This window comes from Mollisia scopiformis (assembly GCF_001500285.1).
Source record: "Mollisia scopiformis unplaced genomic scaffold LY89scaffold_24, whole genome shotgun sequence".
Taxonomy (NCBI): domain Eukaryota; kingdom Fungi; phylum Ascomycota; class Leotiomycetes; order Helotiales; family Mollisiaceae; genus Mollisia; species Mollisia scopiformis.
The window spans coordinates 318,809-340,636 of NW_017263604.1; the positions used below are offsets into that span (position 1 = coordinate 318,809).

The following is a 21,828-nucleotide window of genomic DNA, read 5'->3' on the forward strand; positions in this document are numbered from 1 at the left end:
GAGAAATCATCGTCACCGGAAGACACCCGCATGCGCACAAATAAACCTTGGCTGCGGCAAACCTCGGGATTACTGTACAGTACTGTCGTGGAGGAAAAATGAGATAAATGCAGGTACACGAAAAATAAATATATTCTCAGCCTGCTTACCACGACGGATAAATGGACATAACGATGATTCCACATTTATTGTACGACTGACTAATCACTTTGGAACTGTCCGACCGATTGCGTGCTGGCTGTTCCTGCTGCAAATGTCTTTGTCTGTTTGCGGTGAGAAAGAGCTCAACCAACCACGCTTGGACGTACATCATAATTACCAATTCACCTTCTAGAATCTCCAGCAACTTCTCATTCACTTATATAACATGAATCTTCTGACCTCGTCTCTGTGTTCTTATTCACTTTTGCTCGACTAATATTACCTAATACCTACCACCACCTTTCCCGCGTACAGTTTTGACCCCGCCAATTTCTTTCTTTGACCCCGCCATCCATACTCAACCACAAAAAATAAATCACCAGGAATCCTCATTCAACATGGCAGACCACCCAATTGATACCCCTCCACGAGCTCCGTCTCCAGTCCATCGCTTTGGTACTCTCGCTGTGGTAAGTTTGAAGCCCGATCCTTTTCAATTTCGTTCGCAAATCAGACCGGTCTCGCCCAACGAAACAGAATATCGGGATTCGTTCTTGAAAGTAAGTCAGATTGTGCGCATACTGACACTCACCTCTTCTAGCACGCTGGCTCTCCTCATGACCCAGTTACAGGAGCTGTCATTGAATCCATCTCACTCTCTACGACCTTCGCCCAAACAGCAGTCGGACAGCCAATAGGCAAATACGAATACAGCCGTTCCTCCAACCCCAATCGCGATAACTTCGAGACAGCTGTAGCAGCACTTGAGAATGCCAAGCATGCATTAGCATTCTCGTCTGGATCTGCGACCACTGCTGTCATTTTGCAGAGTCTGGCGGCGGGCAGTCATGTCATTAGTGTCAGCGACGTCTATGGAGGTACACACAGATACTTCACCCAAGTTGCGAGCGCCCATGGTGTGAAGGTTACGTTCACCCCTGAAATTGAGGTCGACATTAGACAGCATATCACCCCTGACACGAAGCTGGTTTGGATCGAGACACCCTCGAACCCTACCCTGCGTTTGGTTGACATCAGAGCTGTGGCCACACAAGCACATCAACATGGCATTAAGGTTGTGGTCGACAATACCTTCATGAGCCCATACGTCCAGAACCCATTAGATCATGGAGCAGATATTGTGGTTCACTCGGTCACAAAGTACATCAATGGTCATTCGGATGTGGTTATGGGTGTTGCAGCATTCAATTCAGAGGAGATGCTCAAGAGATTGAGTTTCTTGCAAAATGCTATTGGTGCTATCCCCTCACCTTTCGACTGCTGGCTTGCTCACCGCGGAATGAAGACTCTGCATTTGAGAGCCAGAGAAGCTACCACGAACGCTACTTCTGTTGCCAAGGCTTTAGAAGGCTCTCCACATGTCATTGCGGTCAATTATCCAGGTCTGAATTCGCATCCTCATCGAGCTATTGCTATCAAGCAACATCGAAATGGAATGGGTGGTGGCATGCTTTCTTTCCGCATCCAAGGAGGCCACGCGGCTGCTGAACGATTCTGCCAAGCCACTTCTCTATTCACCCTGGCAGAGTCGCTAGGAGGAGTCGAGAGTTTGGTCGAAGTCCCAAGCAGCATGACCCATGCTGGTATTCCTAAGGATCAACGAGAAGCAGTGGGTGTCTACGATGACTTAGTCCGAATGAGCTGTGGTGTCGAAGATGCAGAGGATCTGAAGGCCGATGTCTTGCAGGCATTGGAGAAGGCTGTCGTTCTGCCCAAGATCACAAATGGTCTTAATGGCTTCGCACACCGTGCTAAGTAAAGCGTGTGCTTCTGAGATGCATTTACTGGGGGTTTGGAGTCTAGCGCATGGGACCTTTCAACAATATAGCGAGCATAGTCCACTGGATGACGAAAAATTTCAGGTAATGGGAAGATTGGATAGATACCTTTTTTGATCGTAGATTTTCGGATAGAGAAATGGAAAATGCGTTGACGTTTCTACATTCTTGCTAGCTTGTTTTGCTTTCATGTGACCTAAGTTTTCAACTTTTACGTGCGACAGACCTGGCTGAAGTTTCAGGCTTGCCACGTCAATGAGGTGGGATTGAGGCATACATTGTTGAAGTCAAAAGAGCCTCTATGAATCTAGAGAAGATCGTCGCGTTAAGGAGCTACAGCGATGGTGTACCTTTGCACTCATTTCACGTATGGAAGAGTTTTCGTTGCATCATATTCAGTCAGAGTTCAGTTCTATGGAACTCAACACAATCCTCCCTATCACATACACACAAAAGAAAGCAATATCACCTCCCCTAACTTTTCCCATCCACACCATGCCCTCAACTCCAAGCAATGCCCATATCCCATCCTCCCACCATCGATCAACTCTCCATCTCATCTCCCTCCCCATCATCCCCATCCCACCACAAACAAGGCCCCAACCCCGCATCCTCCATCGTAGCAATAAGTTGATACGGACTACTTTTCACCACGCCAGCATCTTCCTTGTCTCGTGGACCGATCGGGATCTGGTCGTGCCAGACCTCGTCTTCGATTCTGAAGCGGACCGTCTCTTGCGTGTCGAAGAAGAGGCTTTGGCCTTCCGTTTCCCAGACGTAGAGGCCTTCGCTTACTTCGCTGGTGGGGACTTAGTGGGGAGATGAGGATGTGGAGGCTGGTCGACTTACAATCTTGAGCCTTCTGGAAGTTTGGAGGCTGGTACGAAGATGTCGTCGAAGAAAGGGGTTCGGACTGGGAATAGGGGTGTTAGCGGAGAGAGCAATGTAAAGCGGAGCGAGATATGGTCGCCGCGGCGATGACTGTAACCACGGACGTAGAAGAAAGCGCCGCCATGATTGAAAACATAAACATGCAAAACAACATACTTCTTATACCAGTTGTTGTTGCGCTGCTGATCCGACCTGTCATCACCTCATGTTTGAAAGGCCGAAAGACCACGAGCCTGAACTCCACTATCACTTTCCATCAGCATTTGTATCAATTACTCTCTGGAGTTCCAGAACTTACCGTTGACGTTGACGACGCCAGATCCGTGTCCGATGAGTCCTTCAGACGCGGATAGGAGGTCGTACAGGCAGATACAAAGCCCGATCTTTTGGATGACTTTATTGGCGTATTTTGTGTTGATGTTGTCTTCTATGGCTTGAGCTGGATCTTTGCCAAAGTCTTCTGGAATGATTTGGACTAGGTCCGCAATCTTCGTCTGTAATACAGTCAGATCACTTCTTCTTGAAGCGCGTTGCAAGGACTTACGAGGATGAACATGGTGGGCTGTAGTTGCTCTTTCCAGACCAAGATTTGAAGAGACTGAAGAGAGCTGAAGCTCCGATATCCGCTCAATGCTAAGGAATATCGATAACGAATAATCACGTGGAGTCTAAAGCTTAGAATACCGGCGTAGATAGGCAGTAAAATTCGTTGTGATATCCCCTCGTTCCGCTTCGATCTTCTTTCAAAAACACCTCCGCACCACACTTGCGACTTCAACGCAGTATCGCGCAAACTTCTGTATGATAGGCAGTCTGCCCGTGTTAGGAACAGTCGATCTCTTTCAAGAGACACAAAGTTTTCTTCACTTGTCTTTGAAAAGGTAAATTCCAAAGATTCATCCCCAATTCGCGTGATCAATCTGATATTGCAAAGAGAAACCGCAAAAGACGTCGCGTCTTTCCTACGCAAAAACCAACAGCTTCGAGGCGCAGTCCAACTTCAGACCATTCCAGCTATTGAACGTAAAGAGATTGATCTGACTATCGACTTCTTCAACGCAATTCTGAACTCTTCCTCGTTCCGTGCCTCGCAAAGTCGCGCTCGGCTTCGGCGAAAGGTTAATCCGGTATGCTGAAATTTGCACTAAGCAAGGTTACCCAAAATCCCAGTATGGCAGGCATGTTTGTCCCTTTCCTTTCTCCTTCGTCCTTCATTGATTCAGCTTTCGCTTGCTTTTCATCAAGACATCTCAATTAACACTCTTTGCGCATCCAAAGGGTACGCTCCTCCGTACAACAACCAAGCTCGCTATCTTGCGCAGCCGCAACCCCCTATTCATAGGCAAAGACCCGTTCAGGGCAATCGTAACCCGACGATGGCTGGCACTCAGCAGTACCAGTATCCTCCTCCACCACCTCCACCCGGCCCTCCTCCTTCGAACCATCAACCGCAGCATCAACAATACGGATATGCGCAGCAACCTGCTCCATATCAGCAAGCACCACGCGGTGGCGGTCCTCCTCGAGGTGGCAGAGGTGGCGCTCAGGGCGGTCGAGGTGATTTTCATGGAAATGCTCCCTACAATCCACAAAATCCCAGCGCTGGCTTCAATGCTCATCAAGGTCCTACGCCTGGATTCAATGGTCCCAATGGTCAGCAGGCTCCTGCCCCATACATAGGTCCTCAAGCTCCTGGCCCTCAAGGTCAGCAAGGTCCTGGCTACAGCGGTCCTGGTCAATGGAACAATGATCACAATCAACATGGCCCGGGTCCTCAGCAACATGCTCCTCAATCGCATGGCCCTCAACAGCATGCTACCCCGCATCATGGCCCTCCCCATGGTCCGCCTCAACAGCATGGTCCTGGTCCGCAACACCATGGCCCTGCCCATCACAACCCTGCGCAACAACATCAACCACCGATGCAACATGGCCCTCAAGTTGCTCCTTTGCAGGCTCAGAACTATCACCCCAACTACGCTCCGCAAACCTTCCAGCCACCACAGGCCTATGGTCAACAACCACCGCAGCCATTCCAACCACCGCAACCATCTTACAATCATGGTCATGCTGGTCCTACGCCTCCACATGGTCCACCTGCATGGAACGGTCCTCCTCAACAAACCCGCCCACCCTTCAATAACAACCGAGGAGGCCGTGGTGGTTTCACTGGTGGTCGTGGCGGACATGAAGCTCCTCTCATGGGCCCACCAATCCGTATGGGATTTGACAATGAGCGAGGCGGTGGCCATATGACTCAAGCGAGCAATGGCTTCCCTCAGCAGTATCCGAGTCACACTCCACCAGCTCCGTTCACTCAGCCATATCAAAATTACCCACCTCAGGATTTCTCTCAAGGAGGACAGCGTCCATCACTTGACCCCAATCCATACAACTCTGGTCCAATTAGGGGCAGAGGAGGAAATAATAATTTCAGAGGCAGAGGTCGTGGTGATTTTCAACAATTTCGTGGTCGTGGAGACGGCCGTCATAATCACAATAATGGCCACAGAGCTACTTCAGAGAACTTCCACAAGCCTGCAGGTGCAGATGCTAATGGCAAGAAGAAGAAGAAGCGTCGCACGAACACTCTTGGTCTTACACCCAATGGCGTTGATCATGAAGATAGTGATGACGAAGTTGATGACGCCGATGAAGAGGCTCGTCTTGTTACTTTGCTTGGCCCTGACACTCCACAGTATGTTTTTTTTGGTATGGGAGATTAGTTCTTCTAGCTAACGTGTGATAGGCTCCCTACTGATCTGGATGCATGGCTCGCTGAGCGAAGAAGTCGTTATCCTACGAAAGCTCGTAGAGATGCTGCCGCTGAAGAGCTTCGTCAACGACGTGAGCAAAACCGTCAGAAGAGACACAATGATCAGCACGGCAATAAGGTCATCAAGAAGGAGGATGGAGAGACCAAGATGGAAAAGCAACAGCGCAAGGCCGAGAAGCTCAGACTTGAACTTGAAAAGACTGAACGCAGAATCCAGGAGCAAATGTCTGGCGGTGGCAAGCGCAAGCGTGAGGATGGTGACGAAGGCGACAATGACCGTGGTCAAGTGAGCGATGCCGGATCCGATGGCTCATCTGGGTCGGAGTCCGAGGCAGACCAGCCAGAGACAGTATCCAGCCGCCACCATGTTCCCTTCCATGTACAACAGCCACCCAAAGCCCAACTCCAGCGTCATTGCAAGTACTTCTCAACTGGCGGTACGTGTGGCAAGAAGGGCAAGTGCCGCTTTGTACACGATCAGGAGGTCCGAAACCAAGCTTTGAGAGACAAGGAAGCAAATGGTGGGAAGATGACTCTTGCTCAGCGTCTCATTCTGAACGACACTGCTAAGGATGATCTGACAATCTTGAAGTCGATCAAGTACCTCAAGGAGAAGGGTCTCATGTCAGAACAACTCACTGGCCTCCCCCGCCAAGATGACTACAAGGATGAAGAGAATGGTTACGCTGAGAACCTCAACTATGGGGATAACTAGAGCATCTGAAGCCCTTTCAAGCATCTTCTTCAGCTTTTGCGTCTCGCACCCTCAGTAATATCTCGACATCTTTCTTCGACAAACTTCGATTGCTTGTGAACCTCATACGGTCATCTGCAAATCACTACCCTTGCACATCAAAACACTCAACATCCCTCGACATCGACTTTCTTTGGCGTTCGGCAAAACAGCGCTGCATTGTTCTTTGCGAAGAATTCCTTTGAGTTAACATTGGTTTCCTTGAAACCCTAGGACAGTGGGGCAATCATTTGTGGATAGGAGTTACCTTGCGTTGCACGTGGCTCAGCTCGCTTGCTCAGACGCATTTACTGCCGCGCTCCTTTCTCAATCTGCTGAGTCAAGCCTTGAAGCCTTTCTCACCCGTCACTATCCCCCACTTTCGACTTTGCGTTACTACTGCCTGCACTTGCACTTGCACATGTTTCTTGTTTCTTCACATAAAAAAAGCCCATAATGTCGTCGGGCCAATTTCCTTTCTCAAGAGGGCGTTATCTGCGGGATACTGGTTTGCTGTCCAAGACGGCTGACTGGTGCTATGAACAGATGAGCCTCTTTAACGGCCAGTAGCTGGCGTCGGCGGTCTCCCCAAAATGTATCATAGTGTGTGTAGTGTATGAGGCTAAATTAATCAGTGTGCATGAATTTCTCCCCTTGGGAAGTGAGTTGCTGTGTGAAGATCCAGCTTAGGCATCATTTTGGCTCTTAATATGTAGCTTCCCCCATGCATATTCAAGCTGTACGATACGAATAGTCTCCCATGAAGTTTGGTTCGCTCGCACTCAATTGCGTAGTCATGCCCAGCAGACCTTTATGGTGCCCCTACTTTACGTACAAATACCAGACGCTTCACAACTATTGATTACAATCTTCCTGCCCAGGGAATCAAATGCAAAATATGTATTCAATACTATGGATATAGACAATGGCTATGCAATCAATGCTTTACTCTTAAGTATCGCCAGCTATGTGTCGGAGATCAAAAAGATCCGGCACTCAGGTTCTGTAAAGTTTTCAAAATATTCTTATCACCTACGGATCTTCTTGGTAGCATCTGTCGACGGTTGCTTGTCACTTCCCTTGTCCGATCCAGGTGGCAGATTCTTGCCCTGCACAGCCGGGCGTGGACTCCGCTGTCGAATAATATCAATAACATCAACATTCAACTCCTCCTGCCAACCTTTCCTATTTCCCCAACGAAACCATCTCGTTGTTACTATAGCCTCTCTATAATCGGTCAACGGGAGTCTCATCATTCTCCCACTATCTTCACAATGCCGTTGCGGATAGAAATTATCCCGCTCTCTCAAGCTCTGCCAGCCCATTTCTCGTCTCTGTAGTTCCTTGAACGGTTCGTCGCTGACTCGTAGGTCTTCGGGGAGAACTTTGGCGTGCACGTATATCCGTTCTGCCATTACTTTCTCGTCGCCTTCGAAGGTAAACCAGCGTGGTCTACTTGACAATGCAATTGCGAATGCGCCACCCGTGAGCGTGCATTTGAAGAAGAACATGGCTTCTACTCCATCCCACGTCGTGTCGCACCAGATGATACCGTTCCTCCTGTCGAATTTCGTCGATGGTGCACAATGCACTTTTACCAGTGAGTATCCGGATACAGAGGTAGGGAATATAGGATGCGAAGCATAGTTCGCCAAACCGTGATCCAGATGTTCGATGTCTCTCAACACGGTAGATAACCCAGCCAGATTCAAAGGTCGAAGTTTTTCCCGCAGTTTATCTTCTGGTTCGAGCCCGTACCGGGGTTTGGATATCGTGACGAGCTTTCGATAGCGGACTCCAGAACGGTCGTAGCCTACGAAATCAATTGGGACTCCCAAGAGGTTGTGTTCGTCGATCGCGAAGCCTTTCCGTATCCTACAGCCCAAAACGGCGACTTCGAACGTCTTTCTTGCTACGCGGTTAAGGACTGGTGTTCGCTGTTCCTCGTCCGGTGGATCGCAGACTATTTCTACGACGGGAAGCTCGACGTGGATCCCTCTATTATAAATGACAGGTGGTTTAGGCTTGAAGCCATCTTTCTCGAGACGCCAGTGCGCGAGAGCGTCGATGTGTTGGCTGTACCGGAAATCAGCAGGGGAATCAGCCAGCAAGCCCCCGAAGCGGGTATCGATGACTAGGTCTTCGGAGGTTTGGTGCACGAGCTTGTTCATTTCGAAGTCCAGGAACTGTTCTACTTTTATTATGGGTGAGGTACCCCAGGCGAAGATGGATTGGTCGGAATTGGCTTTCAAAATCTCTTCTTGGAGGCGGAAGAACGCTCTCTTGCCTTCGCCGTATAGTAAGGGCATGTTAATATCGAAGATTCCGAGCAGACAATAGGCCATGTCTTCTGTGCGGGTCGTTTCTCGTTTCGCGGCCCAGGACATCCTCGTTGCGACGCTGACGGCTTGTAAATCCTCGCCCTGTAAAATCTCTGGCTCGATGCCGGTGATGGTCGCTAAAGGACCGTAGAGCTCTTCTTTGGTGCCGATCCGTCGCCATGTGCTGGAGAAGAAGATGAGGTTTTTGGGCGCGAGCAGTTCTTGCAGCGTCCAGCCGCGCTTGAACCACCGGCTACGTGCAAGCTCTGAGGGGTCGAGGGCAGGGTTCACGTGCCCTGGCACGTCGAACAGGTAGGCGTAGCATCTTACGGCGTTTTGGTACCATCTGAACATAGAATTGATGGCTTCTGATAACTCTGCGCTGCTGGACTTGTCGATACAGCATCTTTTACCCCATCAATATATAGGTACTTTGGGAGAGGGAGAGAGGAAACAGCCTTACGTATCAATCCACGCCCACTCTATCCCATCGCTGAGCGCCTGGTCGCAGCAATACTTTATTTTCGTGTACCCGGTCTTGGCTTTCTTGCTCGTCTCCTCGTTCCATTCTTGCAGCGAGAGCTCGTCTGTGCCCCAGGTGTGGGAGAGGATTGCGTAGCGGGGGACGGCCTCGTCGCCTACGAAGTCTTTTAGTAGGAGGGTCTTGGCGTTTAGTAGCCTCATTTTTGGGGGTGGGCGATGAGACGATTGAGGGGCGCTGTGAGGATGAGCATTTCTTGTTGTGAAAGTATATAGATATAAGAGAGTGATAGGGGAAGTTTGGGTTGAGGCTGAGGAGTGTCTGGTGAAGTGAAGTGGATTTGGGTGAGCGAGGGTGTATGCAGGTTTAGCGAGATCTGGAAGTTGTGATTGGGCCCGAGAAAATGTTCAGCTGCATGATTACCAATGAGATCTGGATGATGCGGTGGCTGATGATTTTTCGTGTGGCTTGGTCGGATATGTCGCGAGAAAGTTCAAAGACTCTACAGCTAGTACACGACAAGAGTAGAAAGTTTCTAGGGAAGTATATTGCCAAAAATGTGTATAGCTTAAGAGCGTATATTGCCCTAGACTATTACACTGCTTTTTGTTGTATTATTCACTCTCGTACTTGAATCCGATTGCGTCGAGTCCCGTTCTCCTTCTGCCTTTCACGGCCCGCTTTCTTGAGTTTCTGGATTATATCTGTATGTCCTTCACGCAAAGCTGCGCTATAAGCGCTTCCAAATGCGCCTCCTCTCTGGTACAAATCCACAGTATTCGGAGGCTGAAGCTTTAGGAGGATGTCCACCACTTTTCCTTTGTTCTCTGCGACTGCGGCTTGAAGCGCCGTTCCAAAAATGCCACTGTTAGCATTTACATCTGCACCTTGGGCTATAAGCATCTCAACAACTTGAGTGTGGCCCTCAGCTGCAGCTGCTTGTAGCGCATTCCCATAGAAAAGTCCCCGCAAGTATATTTCAAAGTCTTGATCTTTGATTTTGGGGCTAGTGCCATTGTGCGAAGAGAGGGATTTGCTACGGAAGAGAATGTGGTGAAGCGAGAAGAGGAGAGTCTCCCGTGTTGAAATCCTTTTCGTATGTCTTCTCGCCAAGCCCGACTTGATCTGTGAAGCTTCTTTCCTGAGTGAAATCAACTTGTGACTTTTCGTCGCCATGTGCATGGATACCTTCAGTTGTGTTTTGGTGGGCATTATCTTTCTCAGTGATATGGCTCTTGAGATCGTGTCCTGTAATCTTTCGTTGCAGTTAACCTTAGCACCTGCTGCCAGGAGGATCCGGACAATGTCCACATATCCTTTCGTTGATGCTGCTCGCAAGGCGTTGCCGTACCATCCGCCTAGGGCATTCGGGTTGGCTTTCTTCTCAAGTAGCAGACGCACGACTTCGGTTGAGCCAGTTGCTGCTGCTGCCTGGAAAGCGTTGCCAAACCATCCACATCCGCTGGTATTGACATCGGCCCCTTTCGCAATAAGCTTACGTACGATCAGTGTGCTTCCCGTGATAGCAGCTGCCTGCAGCGCAGTCCCATATTTGCCCTCCTTTACGTCAATTCCTGCAGTGCGGTCCTTTGGGAGATCATTTAGAAGTAATTCAACAATGCGAAGTCGTCCCCAAGCTGAGGCAGTCTGGAGGGTATTGCCTAAAGGACCTTGCAGACCGTTCGGATCAAGCTTGTGTTGGACAATGAGATACCGGACAACATCCTCGTGCCCAAATTCGGCGGCCCAGGATAGTGGCGTATGCCCAGTGCTGTCTTTCTCCCGAAGCTTTCGTCTCAGCTGTAAAGACTTCGTGGAAGTCTTAGCTGCGTGGTATTCCAGCAGAGTAACGACTCCAAACACTGCTCCCACGTGGAAGAGACTGAACGAATGAGGAACAGTCCGGCCTTGGAGACCAACACAATCCCAATTTGATTTCCACAGTTGGCGAAAAAGATTTTCTTTTCGGAGTTCTTCAAAGATCGACAGGTGTCGATTGGCAAGGCGTGCATGGTTCGGCCAGTATTATACCGCGTATGCGAACAGTGGATCATGAACAATAGCGGTTTTCTCGGACGCCTCAGAGTGAATTTGAAGTCCATGTTTGACACTTTCGAGGCAAATTTCTGCAATCTCTCCATGCATATCTCCTAGTCGGAATTGTGAGACAACTTCATGGTCTTTGTCTTCGTCTCCATTCAAATACAGCCTTATCGCATTGTGGTACAATTTGACCTTGTTGTCCTTAGTGGTGTAGAGCAAGTAACCACAACATTCGACAAGCCGTTTGGCGTAGACAACATCCAACTTCAGAATAGCGCCAATCTCATCAGAAGTCAGTGACCGCTGAGCAGCTGAAATGCATCTGAGAACTCGAGCTGCGTCAGGACTGTCTTCCTCATCGATTCGAAGAATGCGCTCGCGGAACAACGACCCCATGCCTTTCGGCAGCAATGTGGTCTGGGTCGGGTCATAGCCTTTCACTCGGTTTCGCATGTTGAGACAAGTCAAGGAGAGCCAGAGGAAAGACCCGTCAGCTCTCATCGTCAGTATATGTACTGCTCCGTCGCTCTCAGGGAAAGAGATCTGTTCCTTCCGATCGAGTTCGAGGACTTTCTTGCCGGCAAAATACCTCAAATTCTCGAATTCCAATTTCTTGATTTCCTCATACATGTCTAGTCGGCGAGACTCAGGTATTCGCTGCGAAGCAATGCGTAGGGAAGGTTCGTCGCCGAATGAGAGAAGTACTTTTAAGAAAGCTGTTGACTTTTCTCCATGCCAACTCAATTCTGTAATCTTGTCGATCAGCATTCGTACCTTGTCCTTATCGGGACAGTTATCGAGACTGTCTAAGATCATGTATATCGGCACTTTACTGCTCAAGTGTTGCACCGTATCCAGGAGACTATGGATTGAATTTTTGTCTTCGGGAAGGCAACAGGTTTTCGGATCAAAATGTGCAGCCACAAGGACAAAGAGCTCAGGCCGTAACTGAAGAAGATGCCCGAGTAGACACATTAGTAACTTTGGAACATCTGTAGCAGTCTTGCAGAAGTAAGACAATACAACTGGAGCAGGGTTGAGTCCGTCGTTGGATTCCTTTCTGAGATGCTGTTCGATGAATGTTGTGAGGACAGTCTTGCCAATCCCAGAGCTTCCTGCGAGCCAAAGTAAACTGGTGAGTTCTGAATCGGCCCATTGCTTGTATTTAGATTGAGAAAGTATCCATTTACAGCTACCATCCTCACAATCGCTGTTGGAAAAGCTTGGATTTTGATGCTGTTGGGAGTCGATCAAAGATTCCAAGCACCTTTTGCGGAAAGCTGTCAGAAATCAGCAGTGAGCAGCAGTATTTGCACATGAAACTCGATGAATTGAAATCGGATAAACGGCGGTACAGAGACAGCAATCTTTGATCAATGCCCAAAACTATAATTATATGCATCCCTCCAGACCTTCGCATTCGTAATTGGAGGTCCTGTCAGGAGGAAGCGCTCGCTCGAGGGCTCAATCATCCCTAAGTCTCCTGCTACTTCGCTCTTTATTCCTCCACGTCCTGCGAGAGAAAACTCCTTACCTGTTGAAATATCCTCCTTCAGACTCTTAACACACTCCGCAAACTTTCGCATCGGCTCCGGGTTTGAAATATAGGTGTCAGTAGCGTCTGCAATTTTCCCTTTGGCGTCGTACTCTTCTAGACCAATACTGGCCAATCCTTGATCAACGCTGAACCTGAAGTAAAGGTTGTCTTCCGCGAGCGAGTGATGCGTTCGGTGGAAGTCTTTAGCTTTGGTATCGGAATCCGTGACGATTGTCTTCATAGCGTTGATGAGCGTGCCGATGTTTCCATCAAATGCCGCCCCTGGCGCCTCGCCCGTTCCAATGCTGATCAGGAGCTTCTCTTGTCTTGGCCACAATAATTCTGCTTCTTGGTAGACCTGTTCGACAGGATTGTTGTAGATCATGCCTCCGTCAGCGAAGGTCTGCTTTCGTTTGCCAATGGTAATTGAGTCGAAGAATGTGGGCGCTGCTGAAGTAGCACGGCATGCTTCCCAGACTTTGCACTCTCCGAAAAGCATGTTGTCCGTCTTTCTGTCGAATGATCTGAGAATAGCGGGCTGGGAATTACTTGCTAGGGTCGCGACAACAAAGCTGGAATCCGAAGTCAGTACTCCCGAAATGCTAGCTGGTGTTTCGCAACAGATCTTACCATCGACAGCGGTCATCCAAGTCTTTTATAGGACGTCTTCTGGAAAGTCGTTCTCTGCCAATGTCTCCTTGATGACCTCCTCCAAAATTGCAGCGTCAAACTTTCCGTCAGCTCGTAGAAAAGTAGTTGCTCTAAAGATGCTGAATCTAGAGTGTCGTGGTTGGGAAATCTGCTCGGATAGTTTGAGATATGCATTCTCGCATTCTTCTAGACTCATTCGGAGCCTGCCAAGCATGATAGCTATAATTCTGCAAAGAGTTAGTTGTTGTTTGTCTTGAGAGTACAGACGCATCAACTCGCCCGCCAGTACTGGTGCCTCCGATCAAATCGAAGACTTCCCATGGCTGAAGTATTTCATCATCCTTACGCCCTCGATTGAAGCTTTTCATGATCCGTTCGAGGATCATGATGGTGCTCAATCCGCGAACCCCGCCGCCATCGTCACGCAGGTTAGTGAGAGCCTTAGGAAAGTAGAGTAGACAGTTTCTCACCTAAAGACAAGATTCTGAATCGCTTGCGCTCGATTTGATCCATGATGCGTAAGGCAGGGTTGGTTTTGCTGTGACGGAAGGTCTGAAGCTCTCCAATCTGTCCTACTAGCTGGCGAAAGAAGAGAGGATATTATGAGGAAGGTGTCACTAGCGAGGAACCCTGTCCCTCTTCTTTCCCGAGTTGATAGATAGCAACACCACGCCTTCTGCAACCCCAATTGATTTTCCACAGTCCGTCTAGGACTCCTGTGAAAGATGTTCTTTGAGCGCTACGGGTAGACCTGGCTCAAGTCTAACATGTATCTACTTCATAGTCGCATACAACAAAAGACGCTCAAAATAACGAATCTCGAGTTCGAGTCGGAGTCTGCGTGAGAATGCAAGATCATAGGGATAATCGTAACGACCCACATTACAATCATTCCACATCCTAGTTGAAATCGAGAGGATCTTGTGCGGCTCAACTAAAAAAGTTGTCTCATAAATCAGGCCCCAGTGGCGTGTGATGTGGCGCCTCAGCTGAGGGCACCACTGCTCAACTAGAACAGGCCCTGATTTATGGGCACAGAAAAAGGTTGGTCTCAATCCAAGCCCATATGTATCTTTACTCTTTCAATAGCACTTGCAACATACAAAAACGCACAAGACAATAATGAGGTCTTACGACATGGATCACCCGATCGAGTCTGGTGCTTTCGAGCCTTGTGTGCAAACACGAATCCGGAAAGAGCGTCCCACTGAAGACTTCCCCTACGCCCTTGTCGAGTCTCCCCCTCTTGGAGAAATTCATCCACAAATCTGAAGGTAGAGCCAAAAGAAAGATCTCCAAGCGCCGATTATGTGGAAACATCTCGAAATGATGTTGATATCCGTGCTGCTCGTTCTCCTCGACTTCGGAAGCCGAGTCTGGACACATCCACTACCAGAGATCAATTGTGACCAGACTCTAGTCCTCACGAAGTCCCAATCTTCAGTGCGTTCAACTCAGATCGACCACATTGCCGCGAATCTGCAGGATGGAATCGTTGCATGCAACCTAGCCGTGAAAGACGGTGAGAAGTCTTTTTCAACTATGCGTTCAAACAGCTAACGAACTCCAGATGGCTTCAGCGTCAATTTAGCAACTAAAGACAAAGCTCAAGAATTGTTCTACCACTTGGAGAAGTTTATCTCGAAGACCACGGGCCGATATACGGAGACCGAATGTCACTGCGATACTGGGAATGCGGACAAAGTCTTCCGCAGAGCTCCCCAAAGACTTCCACACGAGGATCTGGAGATGCCCGATGTGGACACATCTGATACTGGATACCCAGAAGACAATCAATCCGACAATAGCAGTTCTACAGGATCTAGTACGGGCCTTGCCGTCTGGGCGTGGGTTTGTATAGGCATATACTCAGTAGGAGGTGCAGTCATTCTTGGAGTTTTGATTTGGTACTGTTTTTGGCATGAGGCGGAAGGTGCAGGAAGTGCGTACGAGGAAAATACGGGGTCTGAGCTTTGAAAAGGTCATCTGGAGTCTAGGAGTGAAAGTCTGTATTCACAGTCTTTGTACATGTATTCGTTGCTATGGCTCTCAGCGAAATCGGCATCTAAAATAAACACCGCAAACAATGCAAAACCCCACACCTGCAGTGAAGTACATGAGTAAAGAAGTGCTCTCGTCACAGCCCCTCCCTCGCTCGAGAACTGGGAATGCCCTCATTTTCATACTCATATTCTGACCACGACCAAAAGGCAAAGGGACACGATTAAGAGCTTTTAAGTGTTCCCGCGCGTTCGACGACTTCCGTACGCGGCCCTCCCTGCCACAAAGCACAGATGCGGTCCTCGAGCATATAGAGAAGCTAAAAACCACGAGATATCTAGAGAAAAGTCGAAGATTGCTCCTAATTTGGCTCTAGCGTATATCAAGGACTTCTCGTATGCATAACAAACAATACAGTAGGGACTAGCTGATGAAAGACATGGAGGAGAATGTGCGAAGGATTGTAATGAAATGTATTTCCGACTGAAAGATGTCGGGGTGAGAAAAGTCTGAGGTGAGGATGGGGAAGCGAAGCATAGACCAGGCATTAGCGCCTTACCGCATGAAGAATTTTATGTGGGACGAATCGCAAATCCAAAACTTCCTACTCACGTGTATCCAACCATCTTGATAAACATAAACTATGTCAGCATTCAGTTTCTCATTCTCCGGAGACGACATAGAAGAGGCATCTGTGCTTGATGCACCGCAAATTCTTGTCAGGCAAGCTGCGGAGACAGGAAGTCTGCAGCGCACCGAGAACTCGGCCTTCCCAGTGGCTGGCCAGCCTTTGCTTCAGCCACAGAAACACGATTTGAAGGAGATACTCAACACACTGCCCTCGAAGATATCGTACAGTACTCTGACCATCAGATTTGATGATGGAAGCGAGGTTGCAGTTCCCCGCAGAGAGCTATGGGATGTCAGGGTTCAGCTCATGGCTGAGGAAGATGATGAGGGATTGGGCAATCTTGGTAAAGATGATGTAAGGACGGGTATCTATGAGGGTGGATTTAAGAGCTGGGAGAGCTCAGTTGATGTGGTGAAGGTGCTGCACCAAAGGAAAGATGAGCTTCTTGGAGGCTCAAGAAAATATTTGGAGGTATGTGCTCCGTCGTGGTTTGCAGGATTAGTGTTGATGGTATCTAGCTTGGTTGCGGCACGGCTCTACCATCTTTAGCAGTCTTTCAATGGCTCCTGGAGAGACGCAATGCTTCTGGGCTTTCCCTTCATCTTGGTCTTGCGGACTATAATCCTGGCGTGCTCCGGCTTGTGACTCTTCCCAATCTCCTGCTCTCATGGGCCAAAATCACGCAGAAAGGCCTCTGGGAACCCGAAGGAGAGTTGGACATTGACTCGAAACTTATGGAAGAGTTTATTGCCGCCCTGCAGTTCGACCACATCGAGCTTTACTTCTTTTCTGGAACTTGGAGTCCCGAATTCGTTCATCTAGTGGTGGAAACTATGAACAGCAACTCAGCTCATCTTACTATCGTCGCGGCCGAAACCATCTATTCTCCAACAGCGCTAAAGTCCTTTGGCGAGACGCTTATGAACCTACTGACAAGTATGCCGGACAATTTGAGGACATCATTGATCGCGGCTAAGAAAGTATATTTCGGGGTAGGTGGATCGATGGAAGATTTCTGCGAGCTGATCAGAGATAAGGGGGGCATAATCGAGCAGATTAGAGAAGAAACCGAAGGAGTCAGAAGGGCTGTCGTTGAAGTAAAGATGCCAGTTTGACGATCGACACTATCCATCGGGCGATCAAATACGAGATACGAGTAAAGCCGATTTTAGAGTTCTGACAGGGCTACGCAAGGCTGTAGCACATCGTCTCGCAAAGACGATCATTGGATTCTCTGAAATTTCTCGTACTCAGATTGAAAGCGAAGACTGAGACATTCCTGACTCCGAGGCTCTGACTCGAACCATTTGGCTTGGAGATCATTGCCCATGTTCCCGAGGGATAGCCTCGCGCTAAACCCCGCACGAGGCTGAATGCACAGCATCAGTATGGAACAGAAAATCCTCGGCATTTCATTTGCAAGCTCGCAGATTTGTCCCAAAGACTCCTAGTTGCAGCATAATGGGACTGATAGTGGCGGCGTCGGCACCAATGAGAAACATATCCATTAGTGTCAGTTTGTGTAACCAGTTCTGGGAAGCTGTTGTACAGTAACACAGCGTTAGCCAAGCTGTGCCGTTTACCCCTCAATCCTCTATATATCCCGGAGGTCTCATTGTAACATCTTACTGATTTCTTTGACCATCTGCGAACTATTTACATCACTTGTTGTCATCAGATTCTTGTGATTTCTTTCCCAACAAGTGGATTGCCCACCAACACAACTTGACTTGAGCAATCATTTCTTCATTACTTCCAAGTCCAACCTGTCTTTGAGATAAGATACAGTCACAAACCTCCAACGTACAATGGCCGCACCATCGACTGAAGGTTACGCCCCAGAATGGCTTGAGGTACTGCATCCCTTATGCCAAGTTATCAAAGCTGACGAGACTTCTCAAAGTACGAGCAAGCTCTCGGTCAACGTCCTGTCCTGGGTGGATCCGCACAAGATATCGTTGATCAGTACACTGCCCTAGGAGCAATGCTTGCAACACAAGCTCCTCCGCCAGATACCTCTGTTGAGACTCGAGACGAAACTGCTGATGGCGTTCCGGTCCGTATCTACACGCCCCCAGGTGCAGCTGGAAAGAAACTCCCGCTCGCTGTATATTTCCATGGCGGTGGATACTTGGTTGGTGATCTGAATTCGGAAGATCCTTGGTGTCGAGTTATTGCCAAGTCAATCCCTTGTATTATGGTTTCGGTAGATTATCGTCTTAGCACAGAGCACAAACTTCCTGTTATGCTTGATGATTGTCTCACTGCCTACAGATGGGTAATTCCCGTCCTCTCCCTTCCCTAACTTAAATACCCATTGACACTTGTACCAGGCCCGCAAGAACGCTGCAGATATCGGTGCCGATCAATCTCACACTATCTCCATCGGCGCCTCGGCTGGTGGTGGTCTCGCTCTCACAGTAGCAGACCAGCTTATTAAATCCGGCAACAAAGACCACGTCCAAGGCATCGTAGCTATCGTCCCAGTAGCCGCGCACCCCTCCTCCGTGCCCTCTAAATACGCCTCCCACTACACAGCCCACAAAGACAACGCATCAGGCGTCCCCATCATCGATTGGGGCTCCATGGAAACCTTCTACAAGACAGCCGCCGCCGATCCCCAGGACGAGAAAACGTTCGTCACGCTAAGCAAGAACTTGAAGGACTTCCCGCCGACGTATATTTGTACCTGTGGCAAGGATCCGTTGAGGGATGATGGGAAGGTGTTGGAGATGATGCTGAAGGAGGAGGGGGTTAAGACGAAGAGTGATTTCTATGAGGGCGTGCCGCATTATTGGTGGATGTTTCCTGGGATGAGGAACGCGGATAAGTTCTTTGGGAATTTGATTGAGGGTACTAAGTGGGTTTTGGGGGGTGGGAAGTAAGGGTTTTGAGGAGTGGAGTTGTGGGGTTGAAAGGGTGGATCGCGAGATATGACTTTGCTTCTTGACTTCAGACGTGTATTCCAAGCATTCACTATGTATTGTCAGGCTTCAATGACGGAGCTTGGTTTGGACAATTTGATCTGCAGAATCATCAGTCTGAATACAGGTATTGTGCAACTATGCTTTAAGTCTCTTGAATGTCTGTCAGCAAGACCTCACTTTGACCCTGTGCTCTTCTGCTTGCCCGACATCAGATATTAGAAATGACCCACCCAGATTTGGACATTGAATCTAAAGGTTTGCTTTACTCCCACTGTTCTTTTTGACAATCTTACATTTTCCATGCTCCTGCAATTTGCTCAATGTCTGTATGCAACTTAGTCTCCCACTTGCTGTATTCCGTCCAAAGTACTATTCCCAAAGTGGAACATTGTCAAGAGGAGAAGTACAAATTGCAGGACAGACAATCATGTTTTCAGTAAGCAGCTTTTGGTATCTTCAATGCCTGCTGCTACCCAACCATACAATCACACACACTCATAATCTACACCTTCTTCCCACCACTTTTCTTCCACTCACTTGCTCTCTTGGCGCCTCTGTTCTTCGGCTTCCCGCCCTTCTTTCCGCTACCTATACCGAATTTCAGATCTTTCGGCTTGCCATTCTTAGCGCTAGCTCTGTAGCCCTCGAATACAATACTCTCTGGAGTCTTAGCAATGCCTGCAACTCCGACACCATCACCACGTCGTCCCATAGCCATGCCATTTGCACCACTCCCTTCCTTCTTCTTGAATTGAGAGGCTCCTGCCTTTCCGAGTAGCTTGCTAGCACGACCTTTCAAGGATGAAAGTTCAGAGGATGTCCTGGGGTTGAAGACTCGGTCTTTTCTGGGCTTTTTGGATTCGGTGCGAGATGAAGCTGATGCAAGTGCCGTCTTACGGACGGCTTTTGCACGCACAACGCGAAGAACTCGTGGGAGCATGGGTGGATATTTCTTTTCGTTGAAGAGTAGAGCTGCTTCCACAGCATTGGGGTCCTGAATGTTGTTAGTGATTGTTTTGGAAACAAATAAGCCGTATTTTTACCTCAAATTGCACATAGGCAAAGCCCTTGCCAACCCTGGTCTTTTCATCTCTCACAACACGAACACTCTCGACAATTCCTGCCTTGCTGAACTGTCTCCAGAGGCCTTCTTCAACGTCTGATGGTATCTTCGATCGCTTGCGTTCATTCTCACCGCCTTGATCTAACATGCTCTCATCATCTACAAATCCGAGGTTTCCAACAAAGACACATCGGCGATGATCTGTCTTCGCTGGATGAGCAACACCATCTACACGGAGATGGCGGTCAAGGATCACTGTACCATTGAGCTTCTTTACAGCTTCCCGAGCGGCATAAGCAGTTGAATATACAACATATGCATTTGTGCTCTTGGTCGTAGCGGCCATGAGTTCTTTCTTCGCAAAGGCAGCTTTCTTGGGAAGAGCAGTTCCGGCATACGCAGTGGAGCGGAAGCGGATCGATTCGACCTTGTGTGGAGGCTTACCCTCCGGAGGCGCAGGAAGAGATGGGATGAAGGAGCCCATATGGGTGAGTAGAGTTTTCTTGGCGGTTTTGGATGATATGGCGGTCGTGCAGACGTTGGCTAGGAATACTGTTCGAGTAGCTTTTTCCAGCTCAACTGCATCTCTATCGGGCATCAAGGATTCGTGGAGTGGAACATCTGAAGGTGTTGTTCTGATTGGCTTTTCGTCCTCCGAACCATCCTCACTGTCTTGCTCTGATGCTTCGCCGTGCTCGCCAGGTTCAGAAGCGTCTTCTCCACTTTGTGCATCTTCAGCTTCCTCTGTTGCCAGCAATTTTTGACGCTTCAACTTCCTTTCTGTCTGTCGTTGTTCTTCTTCTCTTTCCTCTTCCCTGGCCAATTTCTCCAAATACTTTCCCTCCAGATCTTCTTCGTCATTTTTTCGCTTCCGTTTGCGCTCCTTCTTCGAGATAGGCGCCTCAACAATCGTTTCTGGAGCAGGTCCTTCATCTGATCTCTCTTCCTCTTCCTCAGAAAGATCTCCAATGTCTGCATCCTCAATGTCTTCATCGATACTGCTCAATTCGTCTTCCTCATCCTCAGATTCAGCCTCGTCGGTCTCTTCTGGTTCATCAACAACGATCTTTCGTTTTCGAGGCGGCGGAGGTGCTTCATAACGTGCTTTTGGTGGAGCTTTGACTGGTCCAGCCTGCAGAATATATTAGAGTTGTCCCCAGAGTGTAGAAATTCTTGAATTTTCGGACAGCCTTACACTAGAAGCGAATAAGAGGGCTAAACCTGGATCAATGGCAGAGTGATTGACGGATATGGTCTTTTTCGAGTGACCCATGGTATTTGCTTGCTCCTCTGAGTCTTCAACAGTTTTGCGGCTTCGTTTTCCCATCGTGAATGTTTATTTTCTGATATCATGGAAATTCTTGCAGCTATTTTCAAATGTTAGTGCTCAGGCAGAAAAAAAGCGGAGTTTATTTTTGCCGATCGTCACCGCCTACCATTATAGAAAGCTCCACACACGGAGAAGGACTAGAATCAAGGATATAAGCTACGAATTTGAAGATTAATGTTCGAAATTACGACCAGACAATAGTCCAATCTTCCTCAGTTCATGTTGTGAAAATCGCATTCTGGGTCCCTTTGTAGCTTATGTTGATTGCGTGTAATAAACAACGCCAAGGGGAATTTAGCGTTATCCCGGCACAGGGCTGGGTGCTCGGCTGGTCACTTGCACCCCATGAAGTCGATGCAGCTCTTCACACCAACTCAGCGCTTTCACCATTTCCCATACCTGTCGACACTCCCAAATCTCAGTCACAGCTTATACATGTCTAAAAGACCGCGTGTGATTCATTGCGATTCCGAGAACCAACTATTTCACCTGTTAAACCCGGC

At 48.6% G+C, this 21,828-nt stretch overlaps 11 protein-coding genes across 11 annotated transcripts; 5 read left to right on the forward strand and 6 right to left on the reverse strand.

The window, feature by feature from the left end:
• The first annotated feature begins 362 nt into the window (after positions 1–362).
• Positions 363–2,115, forward strand: LY89DRAFT_236940 (uncharacterized protein). Its single transcript, XM_018206069.1, has 2 exons — positions 363–611; positions 743–2,115. The coding sequence occupies exons 1-2, from the start codon at positions 540–542 to the stop codon at positions 1,919–1,921; spliced, it is 1,251 nt and encodes a 416-aa protein (XP_018065462.1). The 5' UTR covers positions 363–539; the 3' UTR covers positions 1,922–2,115.
• Positions 2,116–2,483: 368 nt separating this feature from the next.
• Positions 2,484–3,885, reverse strand: LY89DRAFT_786759 (RNA polymerase III subunit Rpc25; the record flags this gene model as incomplete). Its single annotated transcript, XM_018223018.1, has 5 exons — positions 3,376–3,885; positions 3,130–3,325; positions 2,988–3,074; positions 2,790–2,853; positions 2,484–2,739 (listed from the first exon to the last, which is right to left on the reverse strand). Exons 1-5 carry the CDS (start codon positions 3,385–3,387, stop codon positions 2,484–2,486), a joined length of 615 nt encoding a protein of 204 aa, XP_018065463.1. The 5' UTR covers positions 3,388–3,885.
• Positions 3,886–4,207: 322 nt separating this feature from the next.
• LY89DRAFT_739319 (uncharacterized protein) lies at positions 4,208–6,322 on the forward strand (the record flags this gene model as incomplete). The annotated part of the gene is made up of 2 exons (XM_018220453.1): positions 4,208–5,529; positions 5,581–6,322. The coding sequence occupies 2 exons, from the start codon at positions 4,208–4,210 to the stop codon at positions 6,320–6,322; spliced, it is 2,064 nt and encodes a 687-aa protein (XP_018065464.1).
• Positions 6,323–8,553: 2,231 nt separating this feature from the next.
• Positions 8,554–9,345, reverse strand: LY89DRAFT_565906 (HET-domain-containing protein; the record flags this gene model as incomplete). Its single annotated transcript, XM_018208537.1, has 2 exons — positions 8,554–9,067; positions 9,125–9,345. Coding segments are annotated over 2 exons (735 nt in total), but the record flags the coding sequence as incomplete, so codon positions are not given.
• Positions 9,346–10,024: 679 nt separating this feature from the next.
• LY89DRAFT_556462 (ankyrin) lies at positions 10,025–10,729 on the reverse strand (the record flags this gene model as incomplete). Its single annotated transcript, XM_018208375.1, has 2 exons — positions 10,025–10,128; positions 10,423–10,729. Coding segments are annotated over 2 exons (411 nt in total), but the record flags the coding sequence as incomplete, so codon positions are not given.
• A 1,997-nt stretch (positions 10,730–12,726) lies between these two features.
• Positions 12,727–13,263, reverse strand: LY89DRAFT_541161 (FabD/lysophospholipase-like protein; the record flags this gene model as incomplete). The annotated part of the gene is made up of 1 exon (XM_018208180.1): positions 12,727–13,263. A coding segment is annotated over one exon (537 nt), but the record flags the coding sequence as incomplete, so codon positions are not given.
• A 114-nt stretch (positions 13,264–13,377) lies between these two features.
• Positions 13,378–13,587, reverse strand: LY89DRAFT_595046 (uncharacterized protein; the record flags this gene model as incomplete). The annotated part of the gene is made up of 1 exon (XM_018209837.1): positions 13,378–13,587. One exon carries the CDS (start codon positions 13,585–13,587, stop codon positions 13,378–13,380), a length of 210 nt encoding a protein of 69 aa, XP_018065468.1.
• Positions 13,588–14,284: 697 nt separating this feature from the next.
• On the forward strand, positions 14,285–15,479 carry LY89DRAFT_237178 (uncharacterized protein). The gene is made up of 2 exons (XM_018206070.1): positions 14,285–14,895; positions 14,944–15,479. Exons 1-2 carry the CDS (start codon positions 14,682–14,684, stop codon positions 15,348–15,350), a joined length of 621 nt encoding a protein of 206 aa, XP_018065469.1. The 5' UTR covers positions 14,285–14,681; the 3' UTR covers positions 15,351–15,479.
• A 538-nt stretch (positions 15,480–16,017) lies between these two features.
• Positions 16,018–17,120, forward strand: LY89DRAFT_739323 (uncharacterized protein; the record flags this gene model as incomplete). The annotated part of the gene is made up of 2 exons (XM_018220454.1): positions 16,018–16,476; positions 16,524–17,120. The coding sequence occupies 2 exons, from the start codon at positions 16,018–16,020 to the stop codon at positions 17,118–17,120; spliced, it is 1,056 nt and encodes a 351-aa protein (XP_018065470.1).
• A 693-nt stretch (positions 17,121–17,813) lies between these two features.
• Positions 17,814–18,890, forward strand: LY89DRAFT_594986 (alpha/beta-hydrolase; the record flags this gene model as incomplete). Its single annotated transcript, XM_018209835.1, has 3 exons — positions 17,814–17,858; positions 17,909–18,283; positions 18,339–18,890. The coding sequence occupies 3 exons, from the start codon at positions 17,814–17,816 to the stop codon at positions 18,888–18,890; spliced, it is 972 nt and encodes a 323-aa protein (XP_018065471.1).
• Positions 18,891–19,161: 271 nt separating this feature from the next.
• On the reverse strand, positions 19,162–21,346 carry LY89DRAFT_625548 (uncharacterized protein). The gene is made up of 3 exons (XM_018211081.1): positions 21,191–21,346; positions 19,976–21,127; positions 19,162–19,926 (listed from the first exon to the last, which is right to left on the reverse strand). Exons 1-3 carry the CDS (start codon positions 21,320–21,322, stop codon positions 19,435–19,437), a joined length of 1,776 nt encoding a protein of 591 aa, XP_018065472.1. The 5' UTR covers positions 21,323–21,346; the 3' UTR covers positions 19,162–19,434.
• Between the last annotated feature and the right edge of the window lie 482 nt (positions 21,347–21,828).